This window comes from Vipera berus (genome assembly GCF_964194415.1).
Source record: "Vipera berus genome assembly, chromosome: 2".
Taxonomy (NCBI): domain Eukaryota; kingdom Metazoa; phylum Chordata; class Lepidosauria; order Squamata; family Viperidae; genus Vipera; species Vipera berus.
In genome coordinates, this window is record NC_138203.1 from 135,084,038 (window position 1) to 135,103,388 (window position 19,351).

General features: G+C 40.3%; 1 protein-coding gene across 1 annotated transcript in view; it reads left to right on the forward strand.

Annotated features, from left to right (window-relative positions):
- Nucleotides 1-19,134, forward strand: part of LOC308662823 (uncharacterized protein) — a gene marked incomplete at its 3' end in the record, with an annotated part of 32,323 nt that extends 13,189 nt beyond the window's left edge. The window contains exons 10-18 of the mRNA XM_081318968.1: nt 7,700-8,265; nt 9,448-9,665; nt 10,102-10,162; nt 11,751-11,846; nt 12,351-12,515; nt 13,926-14,051; nt 16,909-17,129; nt 18,706-18,737; nt 18,824-19,134. Coding sequence (XP_081175094.1) covers nt 7,700-8,265; nt 9,448-9,665; nt 10,102-10,162; nt 11,751-11,846; nt 12,351-12,515; nt 13,926-14,051; nt 16,909-17,129; nt 18,706-18,737; nt 18,824-19,134 — 1,796 coding nt within the window. The remainder of the gene's footprint in view (nt 1-7,699; nt 8,266-9,447; nt 9,666-10,101; nt 10,163-11,750; nt 11,847-12,350; nt 12,516-13,925; nt 14,052-16,908; nt 17,130-18,705; nt 18,738-18,823) is intronic.
- Nucleotides 19,135-19,351: the final 217 nt, after the last annotated feature.

The window sequence follows — 19,351 nt, forward strand, 5'->3', positions numbered from 1 at the left end:
AAGGAATAAGGTCTCATACTATAGCATAACTAGGGCTGAATCATGGGGCATGGTTTAGGGTTACACAAAAGGGCTCAACCACCAAACTTTCTCAGAAAACAATAGATGAGAAGGCATCAGCAAAAAATCCAGTATCTGCACACTTGATCTTAGCCAAAAGGCAGAGAATCCAGTATCTGTACTATTGTGATTGCTGAGCCTGTGGTCTAATTGTCCTTCCTTGCTATTAGTACTTTTTCTTCTCCTTGCTCTTCTCTAATTGCATCACTGGCCACATACACATGGTCCCATTTCCAATTTCCAAGTGCCAAATAGCTCTATGATAAAATCAGAAGCTCACCAAAGATCAATTATATGCCAAGGAACAGGAGTTGCAGTCAAGTACAGTTTTAATTTGATTGCAAAATTCTGTACATACTGGCTGCAAAACCCAGACAAATTTTAGCTAGAGATGGCCTGAGATGAAATGGAGGATGTCTTTAAGGCATTGAGGAGAACAATGCTCTTGGCAGTTGCTTCCTTCCCTAAGGCTTGCCTGATTGCCTTACAGAATTGTCTCGACTCTTGACAACGAACCAATAGCTTGGTTTTAATTCAATGTGAAGAAAATATCCTATCCTAGATTAGAAGTATGTCTGCAGCATTTGGATGCAATAGTCCAATTTCAACAAATGGGAAAAGAACTGCTTCCCTCCTCCAATTAAGTTTCTCTAACAAAGCTATAGCTAGAGAATACACATCTGTTTTCTGGCAATCCAATATACACATGGGCAGAAATGGAAGAGATAAAGTTTAGGATAGCCACATCACCATGTCAGCCTCTGCTGACTACAAACAAGCCCAGATCTCCAACTTTTCTTTTAAAACAGCTGCTTGTAGAATCAGAGGCTTGAGAACAATAAGCTGACAAGGTTTTTCTTCTGCCCACCCAATCATCTTTGTGTGAAATGGGCCAGTTCCCATTTTGAAATTATTATTATTGTTAGCCAGTAAGAATGTTCAGCTTCAGATCTAATTGCTTCTTCAGATTCAGTGGGGAAAGAGGAAGGAAGAAAAGTTGGACTGTACTTGAAATGAATGTGACAAGCTAATTCATTCTGCCTGAAATGTGGATCTGTTTTGTTAGAAAGTGAAAGGGATATAAAAATAGAACTGCAAAAATATTAAAAAGTAAATTCTGTGTGCATAGTTGTGTGAACAAAAAAAATAGTGAAAAAATATCTTTTTATCTGAGAGCTTCTACCAGTTTAGGAAAAAAAATAATCCCAAATCAGAATTGATCCTAAAAGCTTTAGTGTTCTTAAGCGTGGGAAATTTATGCTTGCTTTTGTCAGAGATGTCAAGAAATGTCAAGATGTCAAGAAAGTTAAAGTGCTCACTCCCCCATTTGTCCTCCTTTCTAATTGTTTATGTCTTCATTTGTCTGTTCAGATATCTGGTAAGTCTACTCAGGGAGAACCTCATTCCAGAAGATTTAAAAACCAACGGTAAATATTATAATAATAATCGTAAGTTCAATCCCAGGAAATGAAGAATCTAGGCTGTTCAGATGAATTTATTACTATTATTATTATTATTATTATTGTTGTTGTTGTTGTTATTATTATTATTATTATTATTATTTATGATTATTTATTGGATTTATATACCGCCCTTCTCCCGAAGGACTCGGGGCGGTGTACAGGGCAATTAAAACACAATATACAATATACACTATACAAAGTTAAAATAAATTAAATTAAATTAGCCCTAATAAGTAAAACACATTCTAAAAGTTTAAAATTAAAAAATTTAAAATCCCAATCCCTCAGTCCAGGCCGGCAAGCTCAAATAACCAAGTTTTCAGGTTGCGGCGAAAGGAGCGAAGGTCAGGAGCCATCCGGAGCTCAATAGGGAGTTGGTTCCAGAGGGCAGGCGCGCCCACAGAGAATGCTCTCCCCCTGGGGGCTGCCAGTCGGCATTCCCTGACCAAGGGCACCCTGAGGAGGCCCTCTCTGTGGGAGCACACAGGACGATGGGAGGTTGACGCCGGCAGAAGGTGCTCCCATAAATAATCCGGACCCATGCCATTTAAGGCTTTATAGGTCATCACCAGCACCTTGAATCTCACCCAGAAGACAACTGGAAGCCAATGCAGCTCGCGGAGCAGAGGTGTTACATGGGAGTATTGGGAGACCCCCATCACCAGTCGTGCGGCCGCATTCTGCACCAGTTGGAGCCTTCGAGTGGACTTCAAGGGCAGCCCCATGTAGAGAGCATTGCAGTAGTCAATCCGAGAGGTCACGAGCACATGAGTGACTGTACGTAGGGCATATCAGTCCAAATAGGGCCGCAACTGGTGCACCAGGCGAACCTGGGCAAAAGCCCCCCTGGTCACAGCTCCTATATGATCTTCTAAACTGAGCTGTGAATCAAGGAGGACACCCAAGTTGCGAGCCCTATCTACGGGGGTGGGGTAACACCTCACCCCCTATAGCTAAAGATGGAATAGAATGGACAACCCGAGACGCCGGTACGCACAGCCACTCAGTCTTGTCGGGATTTAGACAAAGCCTGTTCCTCCCCATCCAGACCCTCACCGCCTCCAGGCAATGGGACATCACGGAGAGGGCATCACTGAGTTGATCTGGGGTGGAAATAAAAAGCTGGGTATCATCAGTGTACTGATGATACCCCACCCCAAAACCACGAATGATCTCGCCCAGCGGCTTCATATAGATGTTGAACAGGAGAGGCGAGAGGACCGACCCGTGAGGGACTCCGCAAAATGGAAGGCCAGCCTCAGGAGATGATGATCGGTCCATATATATATATATATGTTTATTGCATGCTAAAGCTCTCTACAAGAACTACGAACCATCAAAGAGAGTTGGTGGTAGATAGAAGTCAATGGAATTCAAGGTGTGCTGGACTGAAATCTCGTGGGTGTGAAGGGATTCCAGATGATGACGTGTTTGACCCCTCCCTCAGGCTCAGCCTGGTCATCACCTGTAAGAAACCACTAGTAAGTATTATTAATTATAATAATTAATTCTCACCATCAGTCAATTGCAAAAGACAGCTTTATTTGGAACAGCTTCTATCCTATGACAATATTTTTAACACCATCAAACAACGACATCTGTCTATCCCAGGTCATTGGGAAGGACTTGATAGGTGGATAAAAATACCAGGTCCAGTCTAAATATGTGGCTGACTGTATGATGATAATAATAATAATAATAATAATAATAATAATAATAATAATAATAATAATAATAATAATAATAATAATAATAATAATAATAATAATAACAACCATACATCTTTTTAATAAAAAGCACACCACTAATTTGTCGACTTTAAAACAGGCAATTTAACCAACAAATCACTTAAAATATTAGTGGGGTTTAATAAACAAAAATAATATATTTGAAAGTATAGTAAAAAACTGTGTTGCAATAATGATATAAACTGAACATAAAGGAAGAAGTAAAAAGGAAACTAAGAGTAAGGAAAAAAATAAAATAAAATCCATATAACATCAATGTAAGATTTCCTTACTATTAAATCCAGACCATATAGAAACCAATTTCTCCTTCATCTCATTTTTGAAATGTAGTTTTGATTTCTCTCATCATGTTCTCGTCTGCTGCAAATATAAATGTTAAATGTATTTATTTATATAAACCTACAAGCTTGTGTCAGCGTCTCTGACTTCATTTGGACAGTTGCTGTGCAATTCTCGACAGAGGGGCTGGCTCTCTAACAAGAGCTGCTAGTTGTCTCATGAAATAAATAATAATAATAATAATAATAATAATAATAATAATAATAATAATAATAATAATAATAATAATAATAATAATAATAATAAGTTGGAAGGGACCTTGGAGGTCATCTAGTCCAACCCCCTGCTAAGGCAGAAAATTCTATACCATTTCAGACAAATGGCTGTCCAGTCTCTTCTTAAAAACTTCCAGTGTTGGAGCATTCACCACTTCTGGAGGCAGGTTGAATTGCATTGGGTGAAAGCTGGATAAATGCCAGCTTTTTTTCTTTTGGCTTTTCAGTAGCTTTCAGTAACTTTGGTTGTGGTCTTCTTGGAAGAAATGGGATGTGGAGGTCCCATCCCAATTCTAATGGATTATTATTCTGCTGAAGTTGTGGACATCACTTTCAGCATCACACTAAAGCTGTTGGGAGAAGTTACTCGGGCTTTCTTTTTATCGAGCTCAGTTGAGCCAACTGCCACTTTGAACTCAGGCAGAATCATAGGCTGGACATGGGCCGATAAACGGAGACTCAAGACTTACCTGCACTTGTTGGGAGAACCAGCAGATATTTTTGAAAGACAGGAACAAATGGTGTGTCTCTCTGTACTCACCTCACTCCCATCTCAAGTGCAAACTCAGGATCCTGTTTTCTCCCCCTTGCTTGTATTTAAAGTATTCTTTACCACCTTATGTCACCCAAAGTGTTCCTGTTGTTTTGAACCGGCGGGCCTTATTCTGTTACAGGCTAAACCCAGCCCTTTATTGGCTATTGAGGCAATGGCTATGTCATACAGATAGTCCTCGACTTACAACAGTTCATTTAGTGACTAATCAAAATTACAATGGCACTGAAAGAAGTGACTTATGGCTGTTTTTCACCCCTAACGACTGTTGCAGCATCCCCCTGGTCACATGATCAAAATTCAGATGCTTGGCAACTGGTTCATCTTTACGACGGTTGCAGTGTCCTGGGGTCACGTGATCAGCTTTTACGACCTTCAGACCAGCAAAATCAGTGGGGAATCCGGATTGACTTAACAACCATGTTACTAACTTAACAAAAACAATGATTCACTTAACAACGCTGGCGAGAAAAGTCATAAAATGGGGCAAAACTCACTTAAGAAATGTTTCACTTAGCAACATACATTTTGGGCTCAGTTGTGGTCGTAACTCGAGGACTACCTCTCTCTTGTCTTTTAGAGCAACTTACAGTATTACATGGGATGTTATAAGATTCGCGCTGTAAGTAAGAAGTTGTTATCAGCAAATGTTTTTTAAATGCTACTTTTCTTCCCTGAGAAAAAAACCTACGTTTCCCTGTGGTTTTTAAAAATATATATCCATTTGTATACTATTCTATTTTTGTCGAGCAGCCCATAGGCAACCTTGGCTGACTTCCAAAAGCTAAGCAGTCCCTCATCGCTTCGTATATGGTTGAGATACCAAGACATACCAAACCTTAGCTAGACTAGGATGTTGAAAAGCATCACAGAAGAAAGCAATAGTAAACCACTTCCATCTGGTTGCCAAGAAAACCAGAAGGGCGTGTCGCTTAAAATATCAGGACCCATATTTGACTCAGAAAAGACTTTACCTCATACTTTTAGGTACAGTGTTCTGATGTACCAGTGGTACTTCTGCTCAGGTAAAGGAGATACTTCCAGGGGCAATTCCTTTGATATTAAAATGATTGGTGTAGTGTTATAATTACTGTGCTAAAATTAGTGCTCAAACTTGGTCTTGGGTAATAATGTTCAAGTGCATGGTAGTTAAGCCGAAGCAGGTTTAAATTGAAGTGGATTTTAAAACAGGATTGATGAGATGAGGAGGAGGATACTTATATATTATTTGGTCATTTGTTTTAATCATACATTTTTTTAAAATGAAAAAGGAAGAAGGAAAAAAAAGGAAAACACCACATGGCTCCAGCTATTATTTATAGAATATATAAATATCAAGTAAATGATAACAGCCTGGTATAGCTTAGACAGCATCTTCTTGGTGAATTAATTTCATAATAACAATACACACATTTCATCATAGTTTTCGTCAGGTTGAAGTCATTATTCTGAGGATAAGTCCAATGTCCCTATGGGTCAATAGCAATCTGGATCAAAAGTTTGTGGTGCCATCTCTACCCAGTGATGTTTAACAACTGGCTTTTCCAAATTGGTCGTAAAGAGGAAGAGCTGTTCAAGGCATTTCCTTCCTCTGTTGAGCTCCTTCAGTGTCTCCAATCCTCACTGACATTACTGAATCAAAATGCCACCATGGTGTTGCTACACAATAGCCATCAGCTCTGCTCTCAACTGGCTTGCAAAATTCCTGAAAATTTAACAATTGGCTCTTTGCAAGCTGGCACAGGGACGCGGTGGCTCAGTGGGTTAGGACGCTGAACTTGTCGATCAGAAGGTCGGCAGTTTGGCGGGTCAAATCCCTAGTGCCGCGTAGCAGAGTGAGCGCCTGTTACTCGTCCCAGCTTCTGCCAACCTAGCAGTTCTAAAGCACATAAAAATGCAAGTAGAAAAATAGGGACCACTACGGTGGGAAGGTAACAGCGCTCTGTGCGCCTTTGGCATCTAGTCATGCCGGCCACATGACCACGGAAACATCCTCGGACAAGCGCTGGCTCTTCGGCTTTGAAACAGAGATGAGCACCGGCTCCTAGAGTCGGAAACGACTAGCACGCACATGCGGGGGAACCTTTACCTTTACTTTTAAGCTGGCACAAGATGGCTTCAGCACACCACGGTCTGTACCATTTGCAGACTTTTTTTTGTCCCTCTCTGACCCACTCTGTCTAAACTATTTCCCTACCTTGGGTTCTTCTTTTATATTTGCTGGCTCAAATGACTCAGAGTGCTTGCCCACTCATATGCAAGGCTTGCTTCAAGAGAGAAGCAGAGGGAAAAGCAGATTTAGCTACTTCACTGCAAACAAGGCAGAACAACTGGTGCCACAAATAATCACTTTCTAAGTTATCCTTTCATTGCTTTTGCTTAACCTGACAGTTCTTTGTCATTCCCCTTTGCCTATCTCTGTGCAAGAAAGTAGGCACTTGGAGGCCTCCATTGCTTTTACCATTCCATGTCACCCAGATGTGCTCATTTCTTCTTTATCAGCAGCTGATCTTCATCTTTCACAAGCCAGCTTTCCCCACCTAGGATTCAGATTGTACTGAAGCTAGATCCTTGATGCTCCCGGTACAAAGCTGTAAGGATTGCCTCTGAAAAAGCACTGCACACACACACTCTCTTTCTCCTATCCAGCAAAGCAGTTTTCTAATAACAATTTGCTGAGGCGATGTTGATGCTCCATGAATTGCAAGTTGATAAACCACTCTTAGGGTGCCATGGGCAATTTTCCACATCGAGACATACTCAGGCTGTAATTGCGGGCGTGCTTTGGGAATTGTGAAAGCCGAGCTATTTCTTGACAGTCTGCACAGCAGCTGCCTGCCCTGGGACTCTGCAATTTGAAAAGCAGATGGGGATGCTGATACTGCTGCCATTGAGAATGAAAGGGATTGCTCTGTGTCAGGTCTACTCATCAGCTACAATAATCAAGCTAAAGACATCTTAGTCACTGAATATATTGCACGATTGCTGGTCCTCCTCCTCATCTTTGTCTTCCCTTTTTTCTTTTGGTAAGAAGGGCTGTGCTGATGGGTAGAGTCAATATTTGGTAAACTGGAGATGAAGATCTGTCAACCACACCAAGCCACGAACACAATATAATGATATCCTCTTTCCCGCCCATGCAAAATCAAATCCAACACCTCCCTGGAATATATAAAAGGGAGGCTGATTCCATCTCTGGATCCAGAGGGATTTGGCTTTCTTTGGGCTCAGCACTCTCCAGCTACTCCTTTATTTTAAACTTTGCCCCAACTGCTACTAGGCCTCTTCATTCTCTCTGTTGCTCCCTTGACTTGAACACAGCAATGTCTTTCCAGACCATCTGCCAAGGCTCCAAGGGGAGCAGAAGGGGCTACAGCTCATGCTCTGCTTTTGGTGGTGGCACCGGAGGTGGAATCAGACATAGCTATTCTTCATGCAGAGGATATGGTGGCGGTATGAGAGGCCAATATGGTAGCAGGAGCCTCCATAACTATGGTGGAGTTACAAGGATTTCCTATGGATCTGGCTATGGAGGAGGCATCTGTGGGGGATATGGTAGTGGGTATGGTGGAATAGGGGGTGGCTATGGAGGAATAGGGGGTGGCTATGGAGGAGTAGGGGGTGGTTATGGAGGAGTAGGGGGTGGTTATGGAGGAGTAGGGGGTGGTTACGGAGGAATAGGGGGTGGTTACGGAGGAATAGGAGGTGGGTTTGGTGGTAGAGGAGTTGGTGGCCTTGGATCTGGAGGTATTGGCAGTGTCCAAGTGGATCCAAATCTTCTGCAACCGGTCCGGGTAGAAATTGACCCCCAAATACAGCAAGTAAAAAATCATGAGAAAGAGCAGATCAAAGTCCTCAACAACCAGTTTGCTTCCTTCATCGACAAGGTAGGTTAACAGAACAGAGAGTGTTACATTTTTGATTGATGTCATGGAATGCATGTCAACTGATAAAACTTGATGCAATTTGTGCTTAACAATCTAGTAATGTCTAAAGTTCCTGATGTGGATTCATTTACTAATCCTCTTTATTTGGAAATTAGATAGAATATTCTAAGAAATTTTGATATCTTGAGACCTAAAAAGACTCCTAGTAACTATTTAAAATGCTTCTGTTTGTTGGCTTCTTGGGGGTGGATGTTTAGTGATGAATAGAAGCAACTGGCTGGTAAAATCTAGAAAAACAGAAAAAAACAGTTAGGGTGTTCATTAGCAGGCAGATTTTCAAAGTGATTTCAGGGTAACAGAAATGGCTGCCACTTCTAAAAACTAGCATGTGTGGAATTTATAAGACAAACTGTAACTGATTGCCTTATACTGTATATGCTGAACATTTTCATACATCTTTTTTAAACTATATTTTGTAATGGCTAAATCAATTGTTGGCCTCCAAACCCTCCTACCTATATGGTAACCGGAGATGCCAAGGATTAAAAATGGCTCAGTGCAAGTGCCAAACCTAAAAACTATCACAAGCTTTTCAAACAATGATGCCTTGTTACTCAAAAATGTTTGTGTCCATTAACTGTATTAAAAAAGGGGCAGCATTTGCATTTCTTGGATGGGCCTGCCTGTAATATTGTTGCTCATCACAACTAACCACATTGGCTCTTGTAAAGTGCCTGGGTCAGAATAGAGTTTGAAGGAAATAGAACAAGCCCTCCGTTGATTTCCACTGGCAGCTGAAGGAAGTCCAACGAGATTCATGAAATTCTCAAAATGCTTGTGTCCTTTAGATCTTCATCTCATTCCCAGATAATCAGAGTTTCGATTTTGCAAAGAAAAGAGTAAACTAGAGAAGGGAATGTGATGAGTTTGCTCCTGTCTCTTCATTTAGCTGGAAGGGCCCAACTTTGCTTTTAATCATTCCTACAGTTATCCCCAGTGCTTTTTTTGTAAAAGAAAAAGGTGCTGGAACTCACACATGTCATACAACCCGCCTTGCCTACCCTACAAGGTTCCATCCAAAAAAGGTGCCGGAACTCCGTTCTGAGCATTCTATGACAAAAAAAGCCCTGGTTATCCCAATGTGTTGTGATGGCAACTTCCTCAAGTAATTTCTTTTAATAGGTTCGCTTTCTGGAGCAACAGAACAAGGTATTGCAAACCAAATGGCAGATCCTCCAACGACAGTCACAAGGCCTTGGCCCAACTATGAATCTGGATGCCCAGTTCCAGCAGTTCCTGAATAGCTTGAGGAGTCAGATTGAAAATATCCGCAGCCAGAAAGGGCAGCTGTCAACAGAGCTCCAGAGTATGCAACATTATGTGGAAGACTACAAGAACAAGTGAGAACCTTAGAAACAAGTGTCTCTTTCCGTTCTTGGCACTTGCAGACTGGCCATAGTCTGTCCCCCACATAAGCAGCAGATCACAATAATGCCACTGATCACAGTTCTTGAGAAACCTTTCCACAAAGAATGCTCTTTGGACGTGTTGCTCCAAGCCCTGGAGGATATAAATATTGCAGTTTAACATTATAGATATACGTTTAGGGGATAACATTACAATCAGTGTAGGAAGTTCCATGAACAAGGTGGGAGAATTAATTTCCTAATGCTTCTTTGAGGAATTTCTTCACATTCTATTCACTGTGTTTATTATGATAGCTTTTTATTTATCTTGGCTTCTTGTATTTAGTATTTAGCTTGGCTTCTGTAGTCTATGTGTGATTGCAGTCAAGATATCAATACACCAATAAACTCACCTTGCTTTTTCTTCTAGGTATGAAGAGGAGATCAACAGGCGCACAACAGCTGAGAATGATTTTGTTGTGCTGAAAAAGGTGAGAGATGAACATCTGGCAGTTTGCTAGAAACGTGGAAGGCATGATCTAGGGACAGAATGGAATCGTTCTTTGAGATTTCTCCAACTTTTAAGAACTAAGTCACCATGGTCAACAATTTGCATGCCCTCCCAATGTAGGCCTATCTTTTTGTTGTTCCTGATGCTGTTGTCAAAAATGCTACATGATGCAGTTATAGGATTACATTCCATATTTGAATCTCTTTGCATATGGAAAAGCGCCACATTATCAAATTATGAAAACAAATTAACGCATTTGTTTTCCATATTCAAGAAGCCTGACATATTAAAACATATTTTGAAATGACACAGAACCATGAATAGAAAAGAGCAAAGCTCTAGATTTTTGTTTGTCAAGAATAAGATTTTTGTCAAGTTTGTACAAAAATGTGAATGCCTAATACTTCGATGCATGTTGCTCTTGTTTAGAGAAGTATGCATATTCACTAGCAAGATTACCCTGAAATATGTAGGTTTTGCAATTTATTTCCTCTTATATACTGTATAGTATATATTTAGTAACCTATCCCCCCTCTCTTTTTATTGCGTCTGTTATTAGTAAGCTGCATTGCCAAATTCAGAGAACTAGAAATGTTGAATAACTAATTTTGGTCCTCAGAGTTGGCTAAAAGTAAAAATTTGACATCGAAATTAAAGCCTATTATCCTCTCTCCTTAACCATTAAAAAAAGGATATGGAACATATTTATAAATTCAGTAGCTCCTGATATGTCCCGAACAGCACACATGTTCTCCCTGTAAGTCATAATGGATCCTTTTAGAGTACATTTTATATTAGTAAAAAAGATGCAAAATTATGTTTGTCTGCTTCACATAAGCTTTGCATGAAACCTATTGCTTCGCTTATATAAAAAGCTTTATATCAAAAAATGCTTCATTTATAAAAAAATCATGTGTTGAAGCTGATTAGATCTGAAAAGGTTTGCTGTCTGTAATTAGTCAATGAAGAACAGAAACAGCAATTTGGTTCGGCTTATATGTATTCTCTAGTGTATTGTTTCATCACATATTGCTGATGTGGTCTTTCAAAAATTGAGAGCGGAAGATTTAAAATTAAACAACCTAATAGGAACACAAGGGACGCGGTGGCTCAGTGAGTTAGGACACAGAGCTTTTCGATCAGAAGGTCGGCAGTTTGGCGGGTCGAATCCCAAGTGCCGCGTAACAGAGTGAGCGCCTGTTACTCGTCCCAGCTTCTGCCAACTTAGCAGTTCGAAAGCACGTAAAAATGCAAGTAGAAAAATAGGGACCAGTATGGTGGGAAGGTAACAGCGTTCCATGCGCCTTTGGCGTCTAGTCATGCCAGCCACATGACCACAGAGACGTCCTCGGACAAGCGCTGGCTCTTTGGCTTTGAAACGGAGATGAGCACTGGCCCCTAGAGTCAGAAATGACTAGCACGCATGTGCGGGGGAACCTTTACCTTTACCTTTTAATAGGAACACACAGGGTTCTTTGGGTAGATTTGCTAAAAAGAGTTCAGGTATGGTCCAACTGCTGATGAGACTGGTTGAAGATTGACACTGACATTCTTCTGGATCCTTGTAGGATGTGGACGTTGCCTATTTGTCCAAGAGTAACTTGGAAACAAGAGCTCGTACTTTGGCTGAGCAGATTAACTTCCTGAGAAGAATCTTTGACTTGGTAAGGAATGGTTTGGTTTTATTGGTTAATTAGAAGAAAGAGGGTATCTTCAGGTCCCACTGACCCAAATTCAGATTTGTCTTTATGTCAATCATCAATCTTTCTTTGAAAAAAGAATCTTATTTTATAAAGGACACACCGTTCAGTGATTTCGATTACAAGTGCAACAAATGTCCACATTACAACAGCAAATGTTCTTAGAATGGTGAGATAGCTGACTTTCTCTTCCTTTTTCACCCATCTAAAAACAAAGGCCTTCAAAGGCATCCGGAGACCCTACACACAGGAGCCTACGCAAGCAGGGAAACCATTCCTTCTTCCAGCTCCTGAGTTCAAATAGCCTTCATCTTAACTCTCATTCTGAGTCTGTAGGCTCTAAATACAATCATGAATTCAAAAATGCATATTATGGGGAGTAAAAAAAAATCATGAATGGTGAAGGGGCAGGGAGGTAGGGAATGAGGTAGATTGCCAACCTAACTCATGCTTTTGGATTCTTCACAGGAAATCTCTCAGTACCAGACTGGAGGCCAAGATACCTCAGTAGTTGTGACCATGGATAATAATACCCATTTGAATTTGGAAGGTATTATCGATGAAGTAAGAAGCCAATATGAAGAGATTGCTCGCAGTAGCCGAGCTGAGGCTGAGTCTTGGTATCACACCCAAGTAAGTAATCACACTGAGACAAGGAAATAAAGTTCCCTAATTTATCTTATGCTTTTCCAGGAAACAATAACTCCTGAGAATTCAAACTACAGAATCCCAGAACCTTGTAGTAGGGACTTTCTGCTTCTACTCATTTGCTGAGGCAACTATTTAAACTATTCTTTTTTAAAAAGTTTTTAAGAAAAGACTGGACAGCCATTTGTATGAAATGGTATAGGGTTTCCTGCCTGAGCAGGGGTTTGGACTTGATGACCTCCAAGGTCCCTTCCAACTTCTTTTCTTCTTCTTCTTCTTCTTCTTCTTCTTCTTCTTCTTCTTCTTCTTCTTCTTCTTCTTCTTCTTCTTCTTCTTCTTCTTCTTCTTCTTCTTCTTCTTCTTCTTCCTACTACTACTACTACTACTACTACTATTATTATTATTATTATTATTATTATTATTATTATTATTATTATTATTATTATTATTATTATTATTATTATTATTCTCTTTCTCCATGTGGTCTCTGCAAATTGGACTTTAGTTCTTCTACAGACTTCTAAAACTGAATTTGTAGTTCCCTCACCAAAGTACAATATCAATATTCTCTGAAGAAAGCCTTGGCAGCAAATGCCACAATTGATATTCTCAGGACAGATCAGCTTTCCCCCATCTGGCGCATTCCAAAGTTGTAGAATACGAAACCTGTAGGTTCTCGTAGGTTCTCAGCTGTACTAGCTAGGGATTCTGGGAAATGCAGTCTTGCCTCATCTTGAAAGAGGCTAGACTGAGGGAAGTGGGAGGTGATGAGGCCCCAAAATCTGACTAGTGAGCAAGCAGTCAGTCCTAAAGATGCCCAATCTCAGTTCTGACACACAGTCTAGAAATGAATAGTGAGTTGTGAGGACCCTTTCTTCAGAATCTAATTTCTCTGCTATTTCAGTCAATCTTTTTAGGTTTTTAAGCCTCTTCATTTTCTGAACAATGTGACAAAAAGCAGTTATCTGAGGCAAAATAGTCCTTAATTATCCATGACAGATGTTGATACATCATTTGTATAGACTCTTCAACCATGCGCAGATGCAGCTAATTGCAATATGACTTAAAATGATTTAGCAGGTTTTGCATCTTGGCCCTAAGATTTTAAGTATGGAGTCAATATGCACAAAGCTTTGGAAAACCCTTTCTGGGAACCATGATAATTAATCTGATGTCACATCGATATAAAGTGTGAAAGCCATGGCTCTTTGGATGTGGCTAAGCTACAACTTCAAGCGTCCTTTGCCATTAACTGTGCTGTTTGGGCCTGCTGGAAATTGTAATTTAGGAATGTTGGTTGGGCCATCCTTTGCCATCCCTGAGCTATTCTGCTTCCATTGTCATCCACTGAGCGGATTTAGCAGAATGGAAAATTACACTTTTTCTGCCCTACAGTATGAAGCTCTGCAGAACACAGCAGGACGGCATGGGGACAATCTGCGCAACACCAGGCAGGAGATTCAAGAGTTGACTAGGAATATCCAGAGACTGCATTCAGAAATTGAGCATGTCAAGAAGCAGGTATGGAATGTGGAGGGAAGGATTATAATTTGATCTTCTTGGGAGATCTAGGTCACTATATGAGTGTTGAATTTACCTCTACAAAGGGAAAGAACCTCTTAGTCAGAGCTTGTGCAAAATCTTATTCTAGGACACGAGGTGCCTATTTCTTAAATCATTTATTTTAAATGCCTGGTTTTTTTTAATCATTTGATTTAAGATCTTGAAGCATTTCTCTTTCTCAGACAGATAACATTCTGACTCAGTAATTTAACACGTTTCACTGAAACCTGCCAAACTCCTTTAAAGTTATTTTCCCCATCTCTCAACATTTTAAGATTTGAACAACAGCTCCACATATCTTGTTGCATCATCGTAGCTGAAGCTCTCTTATACACAAGATGAATTGCATTACCTTTGTGTAAGTCCAGGTGTGACATTGTTGGCTAGGGTAGCAAAATGGAATGGGTGTTGCAATGTGAGTTACATTGGTTTGGGGATAGAATCTTTTCTGCACTGAATCAGTGGTTGAAAAGGAAAGGCTGTGTACCAAGAAAGGGCTGTAGTTCATGGAAGAAGATGGGTTTGGCAGGAATAATGTCTTAGGAATCTTCAGTAGGGCTGAAGAATCTGTTTAAAAATCTGAAAGATCTGTTATTTGTCATTGTCAGCAATGGAACTGGATGAGCCAATGGTTCAACTGTGTTCCTCGTTCTTAGCCTCTTAACAATTTTAAACTGCTCTCCAGTGGTTCATGGGGAGAACATGAGGCAAGTGGGAAGCTCAAGTGTTGATGCATGTAGCCGAAAAGAATCTGTTTTGATACATATATTTATGCACCATACAGATAAAGAATTTTTTCACAGAGATCCTTTATGGTTATGAGGCTTGTCCCCCAGCCTCAATCAGGGTCCATAGTCATTGTTTGGGACTGGGGAGGGAGCAATAAGTCAAGCCTTTTCTCAAATGTGCTTTTTTTCCCCTCAAAAGGAACCTGGACTTTCTTTGTTTTTTCTTGAAGACGATTTTGGATGAGAAATGAAATGTCTTCAAGGAAAAACAAAGAAAGTCTAGGTTCCTTTTGAGAGAGAAAAAAAACAGCTTTGGGACAACCATGACCTGGACAACTGAGAATCTTCGTGGACAAGTTAAGCCTTGCTACAAAAGGCTCAAAAGAGCTTCTAGGATATGTCTTTTCCATGCTGATGCCTTGTAGATTGCTGAAGGGCATTAGGAGATTGTTAAACAAAGTAAGCCCATTCACAAAAAAATTCTACATCAGGTCTAGCATACTATGGCTGGAAAAGGCCTTCTGAAGAGATGCTTGATCTGCCTTGATATAAGGAAGTGTCTTAAAACTCTCCCATCAACTCAGAGGTAGTACAAGCAAATCAGCATCATACTTGGAGAAATAAGGGAAAGAAAGCATCCTAGTTCACAATCTCAAAATTGAACAGCAAAAGGGATCATAGTAAGGGTTCCATGTTTTAAAGGAATGGTAATTAAAAAAGTAGGGACACGGTGGCTCAGTGGGTTAGGACGCTGAGCTTGTCGATCAGAAGGTCGGCAGTTTGGCGGGTCGAATCCCGAGTGCCGTGTAACAGAGTGAGTGCCTGTTACTCGTCCCAGCTTCTGCCAACCTAGCAGTTCGAAAGCACGTAAAAATGCAAGTAGAAAAATAGGGACCACTACGGTGGGAATGTAACAGCGTTCCGTGTGCCTTTGGCATCTAGTCATGCCGGCCACATGACCACGGAGACGTCCTTGGACAAGCGCTGGCTCTTCGGCTTTGAAACGGAGATGAGCACCGGCCCCTAGAGTTGGAAACGACTAGCAGGCATGTGCGGGGAAACCTTTATCTTTTAATTTAAAAAGTGCAGTGTAAAATGATTTAGCTCTCTATCTCCATTATATGTTGATGGTGCTTCAGAAAGGAATGACAGCAAAAAAAAATGCATCAGAGGATTTTACATTTATTTCAGGGCTTGGCTGGACAGAAATTTGGAAACCATTAGAGTTGGCAGCTTATGTATTCAAATAAATAAAAAGTAATGATACATTTTTAAAAATTGGATTGAGCATCTGGGCTAAGGCCTGGAACAAGAGAATAAAAAAGTCTGTAATATTCAGACAGAGTGCTGGACCCTTTACCATTGCTGAGCATCAACAATGAACCACCAAATTCCTAGGACTAACAAGGAAGTCATTTGATTTGATCACTAACAGTGTTTCCATACTTGGCATTCTGCCACCAAGGCAGACTCCTTTTAACATATAGTCATTTCTCAGATCCAAAGTCCACTTTTTTTAAAAAAAGCAAAAGCTATATTGTATAGAAAATATGTTTCTGAAATAAGTTGACTGAAGAAAAATAGTATACACTGGGGAACTTATATTTTAAAAGCCTACACTGAGGAAATGTAAGTTAACAAAGAATGACATCATGGAAATTAATAGTAGAGATTGATATTATCTTAAGATCATTTATGTTAAAATGTAATTAGAGGTAATTATATTGAAATACTCTTGCATTTGGACAGCTGAATGAAAGGGTAAGTTTTAATGGATCTTTTTTTAAAGTGAAATAAAACAACGCAATGAACTCAGAACGCTTACATAGATTAATTATTTTTCTGATCTGGACATCTCTAGCTGCTACCACGCAAGTGATAGTGCAGAAGTATACTGTTATTTATGATGGGTTTTAAGTTATGCATTTATTTAGTGCAAAGAGAAAAACTCAGAACTATTGATCGAAGCCACTGGAAAATTTCCCCCAAAATAGAATCTCAGCATGATAAAATACTTCATCAATAAAGATTTAAAAAGGTGATCACGGTGGCAACTAGAGCTGTTTGTTTTCTCCTTTGCCTTGCAGGTTGCTAAATTTCAGTCTGACATTGCTGAGGCTGAGCAACGTGGTGAACTGGCACTCCGAGATGCTAAGCAAAAACTGCATGACTTGGAATGTGCCTTGGCGAAAGACAAGGAAGAATTGGCTCGCCTCCTGAAAGAGTACCAAGATCTGCTGAATGTCAAGCTTGGTCTGGACATCGAAATTGCCATGTACAGGAAACTGCTGGAAGGAGAGGAGAGCAGGTGTGTCTGGTGGTTTTTAGGGGGACTGGTTCTAAGTGGGTCAGGTGTCCACAAACTATATCTGATGTAAAACCAAACCATAGCTATGCATGATGCCTTTTTAAACATCTGACTAGTCAGCGATTGTCTTGTAAATATTTTTTTACTAATTTTATTGATTTTCTAATATTACATTCACATATTTGAAAAGCAATGTGATGGCTGAGTAGTAGTAATTCAATTAAATACAGATATCATTAGTACAGATTTCAGATTGCTACAGTGGGTTAGGATGCTGTCGATCATAAGGTCGGCAGTTTGGTGGGTCGAATCCCGAGTGCCGCGTAACAGAGTGAGCGCTTGTTACTCATCCCAGCTTCTGCCAACCTAGCAGTTCGAAAGCACGTAAAAATGCAAGTAGAAAAATAGGGACCACTACAGTGGGAAGGTAACAGCATTCCGTGCGCCTTTGGCATCTAGTCATGCCGGCCACATGACCACGGAGACGTCCTTGGACAAGCGCTGGCTCTTCGGCTTTGAAACGGAGATGAGCACCGGCCCCTAGAGTTGGAAATGACTAGCACGCATGTGCAGGGGAACCTTTACCTTACCTTACCTTTTACCATAAACATTTTCTCTCTTTTTCCCTTAATATATACTGTCTATTTGTAGATTTAAAGACAAGTTTTATCCTATCAATCACATAGAAAATAACTTTCTTACATATATCCATAGTTTTTAGTTTACACATATTCTAGTTATTTTAACATACAATCTTTTAGACAATCAATGACTTTAATAGATTTTTCATTTTCAATTTCCACTAACATTTGGATTTAATGTTTGATATTTATCATTCCCAAGATTTTTAATATACTCCTAATTCATCTATCACCATTCCTCACAAAATCTAATATTCAAAATACACATCCCATCTACTTAACTTCTCACCCTCTGTGTCAACAAATTCAGGATACAATATGATATCCTTCCCTTTTGCTAGTTTTCAGTTTTTGTTTTTTTTAGTAATCAAAATTTATTTTTATTTCAGTATTTAATACTGTGTTGTAAACATTTTAAGGCCCTAATTCAAGGAAAGAGCTTTGGTTTGGAAGTTCTGTAATTCTGACTTGTCTTTGGAAATGTGAATATGCTTGGCTTGTGCTTCATGCCACATGGGTGCTCCAGGTCTTACTCTCCACCTTACCTGGATTCCAAAGGTGTTCCCTCTGTGGGTTGGTTTGCATGTGGGACATGGAGATTCATGAATGGAGGGATCCACATTGTACATAAGAAACAGGACTAGATGATTTATGCTTATGAGTTTCAAACTGCAGCTCATAATATATGTCACCAGGGTGGGGAAGTGGGGGTTATTATTTTATTATTTTTATTATTTTATTACATTTCTTTTATATTGTGTTTTTATGTCCTGTAAGCCTCCTTGAGTCACCATGTGTGAGTAGGTGGCAATATAAATTTCCTAATTATGCTGTCATATGGAAATATCACTCAACCTATTGGGCAACTGACTATTTCATTAAGGAGAATTTTGTTCAAAAATCACCTGTGGTTTTTTTGTGTGTGCTTTAAACAGGCTCAGTGGCTCAGGATCCCAAGTCCATGTCTGTAAGTAACTTATACTTTCCCCTGAATATATTTATAGCTTTTAAAGTGGTGAAGATGTGCGTACTAAATCTGTGTTTTCTTTACAGCTGTGCAGGGTGGCAGCTATGGTGGCAGCATTGGAGGTGGCCTCGGTGGCGGCCTCGGCAGTGGTTTTGGCGGCAGCATCGGTGGTGGCTATGGTGGCGGCATCTGCGGTGGCATTGGAAGTGGTGTCGGTGGCATTGGCGGAGGCAGCTGTGGCTACGGAAGTGGTGGCATTATAAGTGGTGGAGGGGCTGGCGGCTCTGTCTGTGGAGGAGGAGGTGGATTCTCTCACGGATCAGGAAGTGGTTCCAGCACGGTCATCCGAAGAACCACCACATCCAGCTCATGCACCAAATCAAGCGGAAGATATTAGGTATCTCTCCCGGTCCCCCCAAAGGAAAGGAACATCTTTTAGCTGCTTGTAACACCACTCTTTCGTCCCCATTCTGGCAACCCAGAAAAGAACAAACTGTGTCTTCTAAACCCCAACATCTGGTCTATTTTCCTCTCAGAAGAAACCTGCAGCCAGTCCCCAATGAGGAAGTCATCGTCCATCTCGCTTCTGTTGCCTTAGGTGACCAGTCATGAAA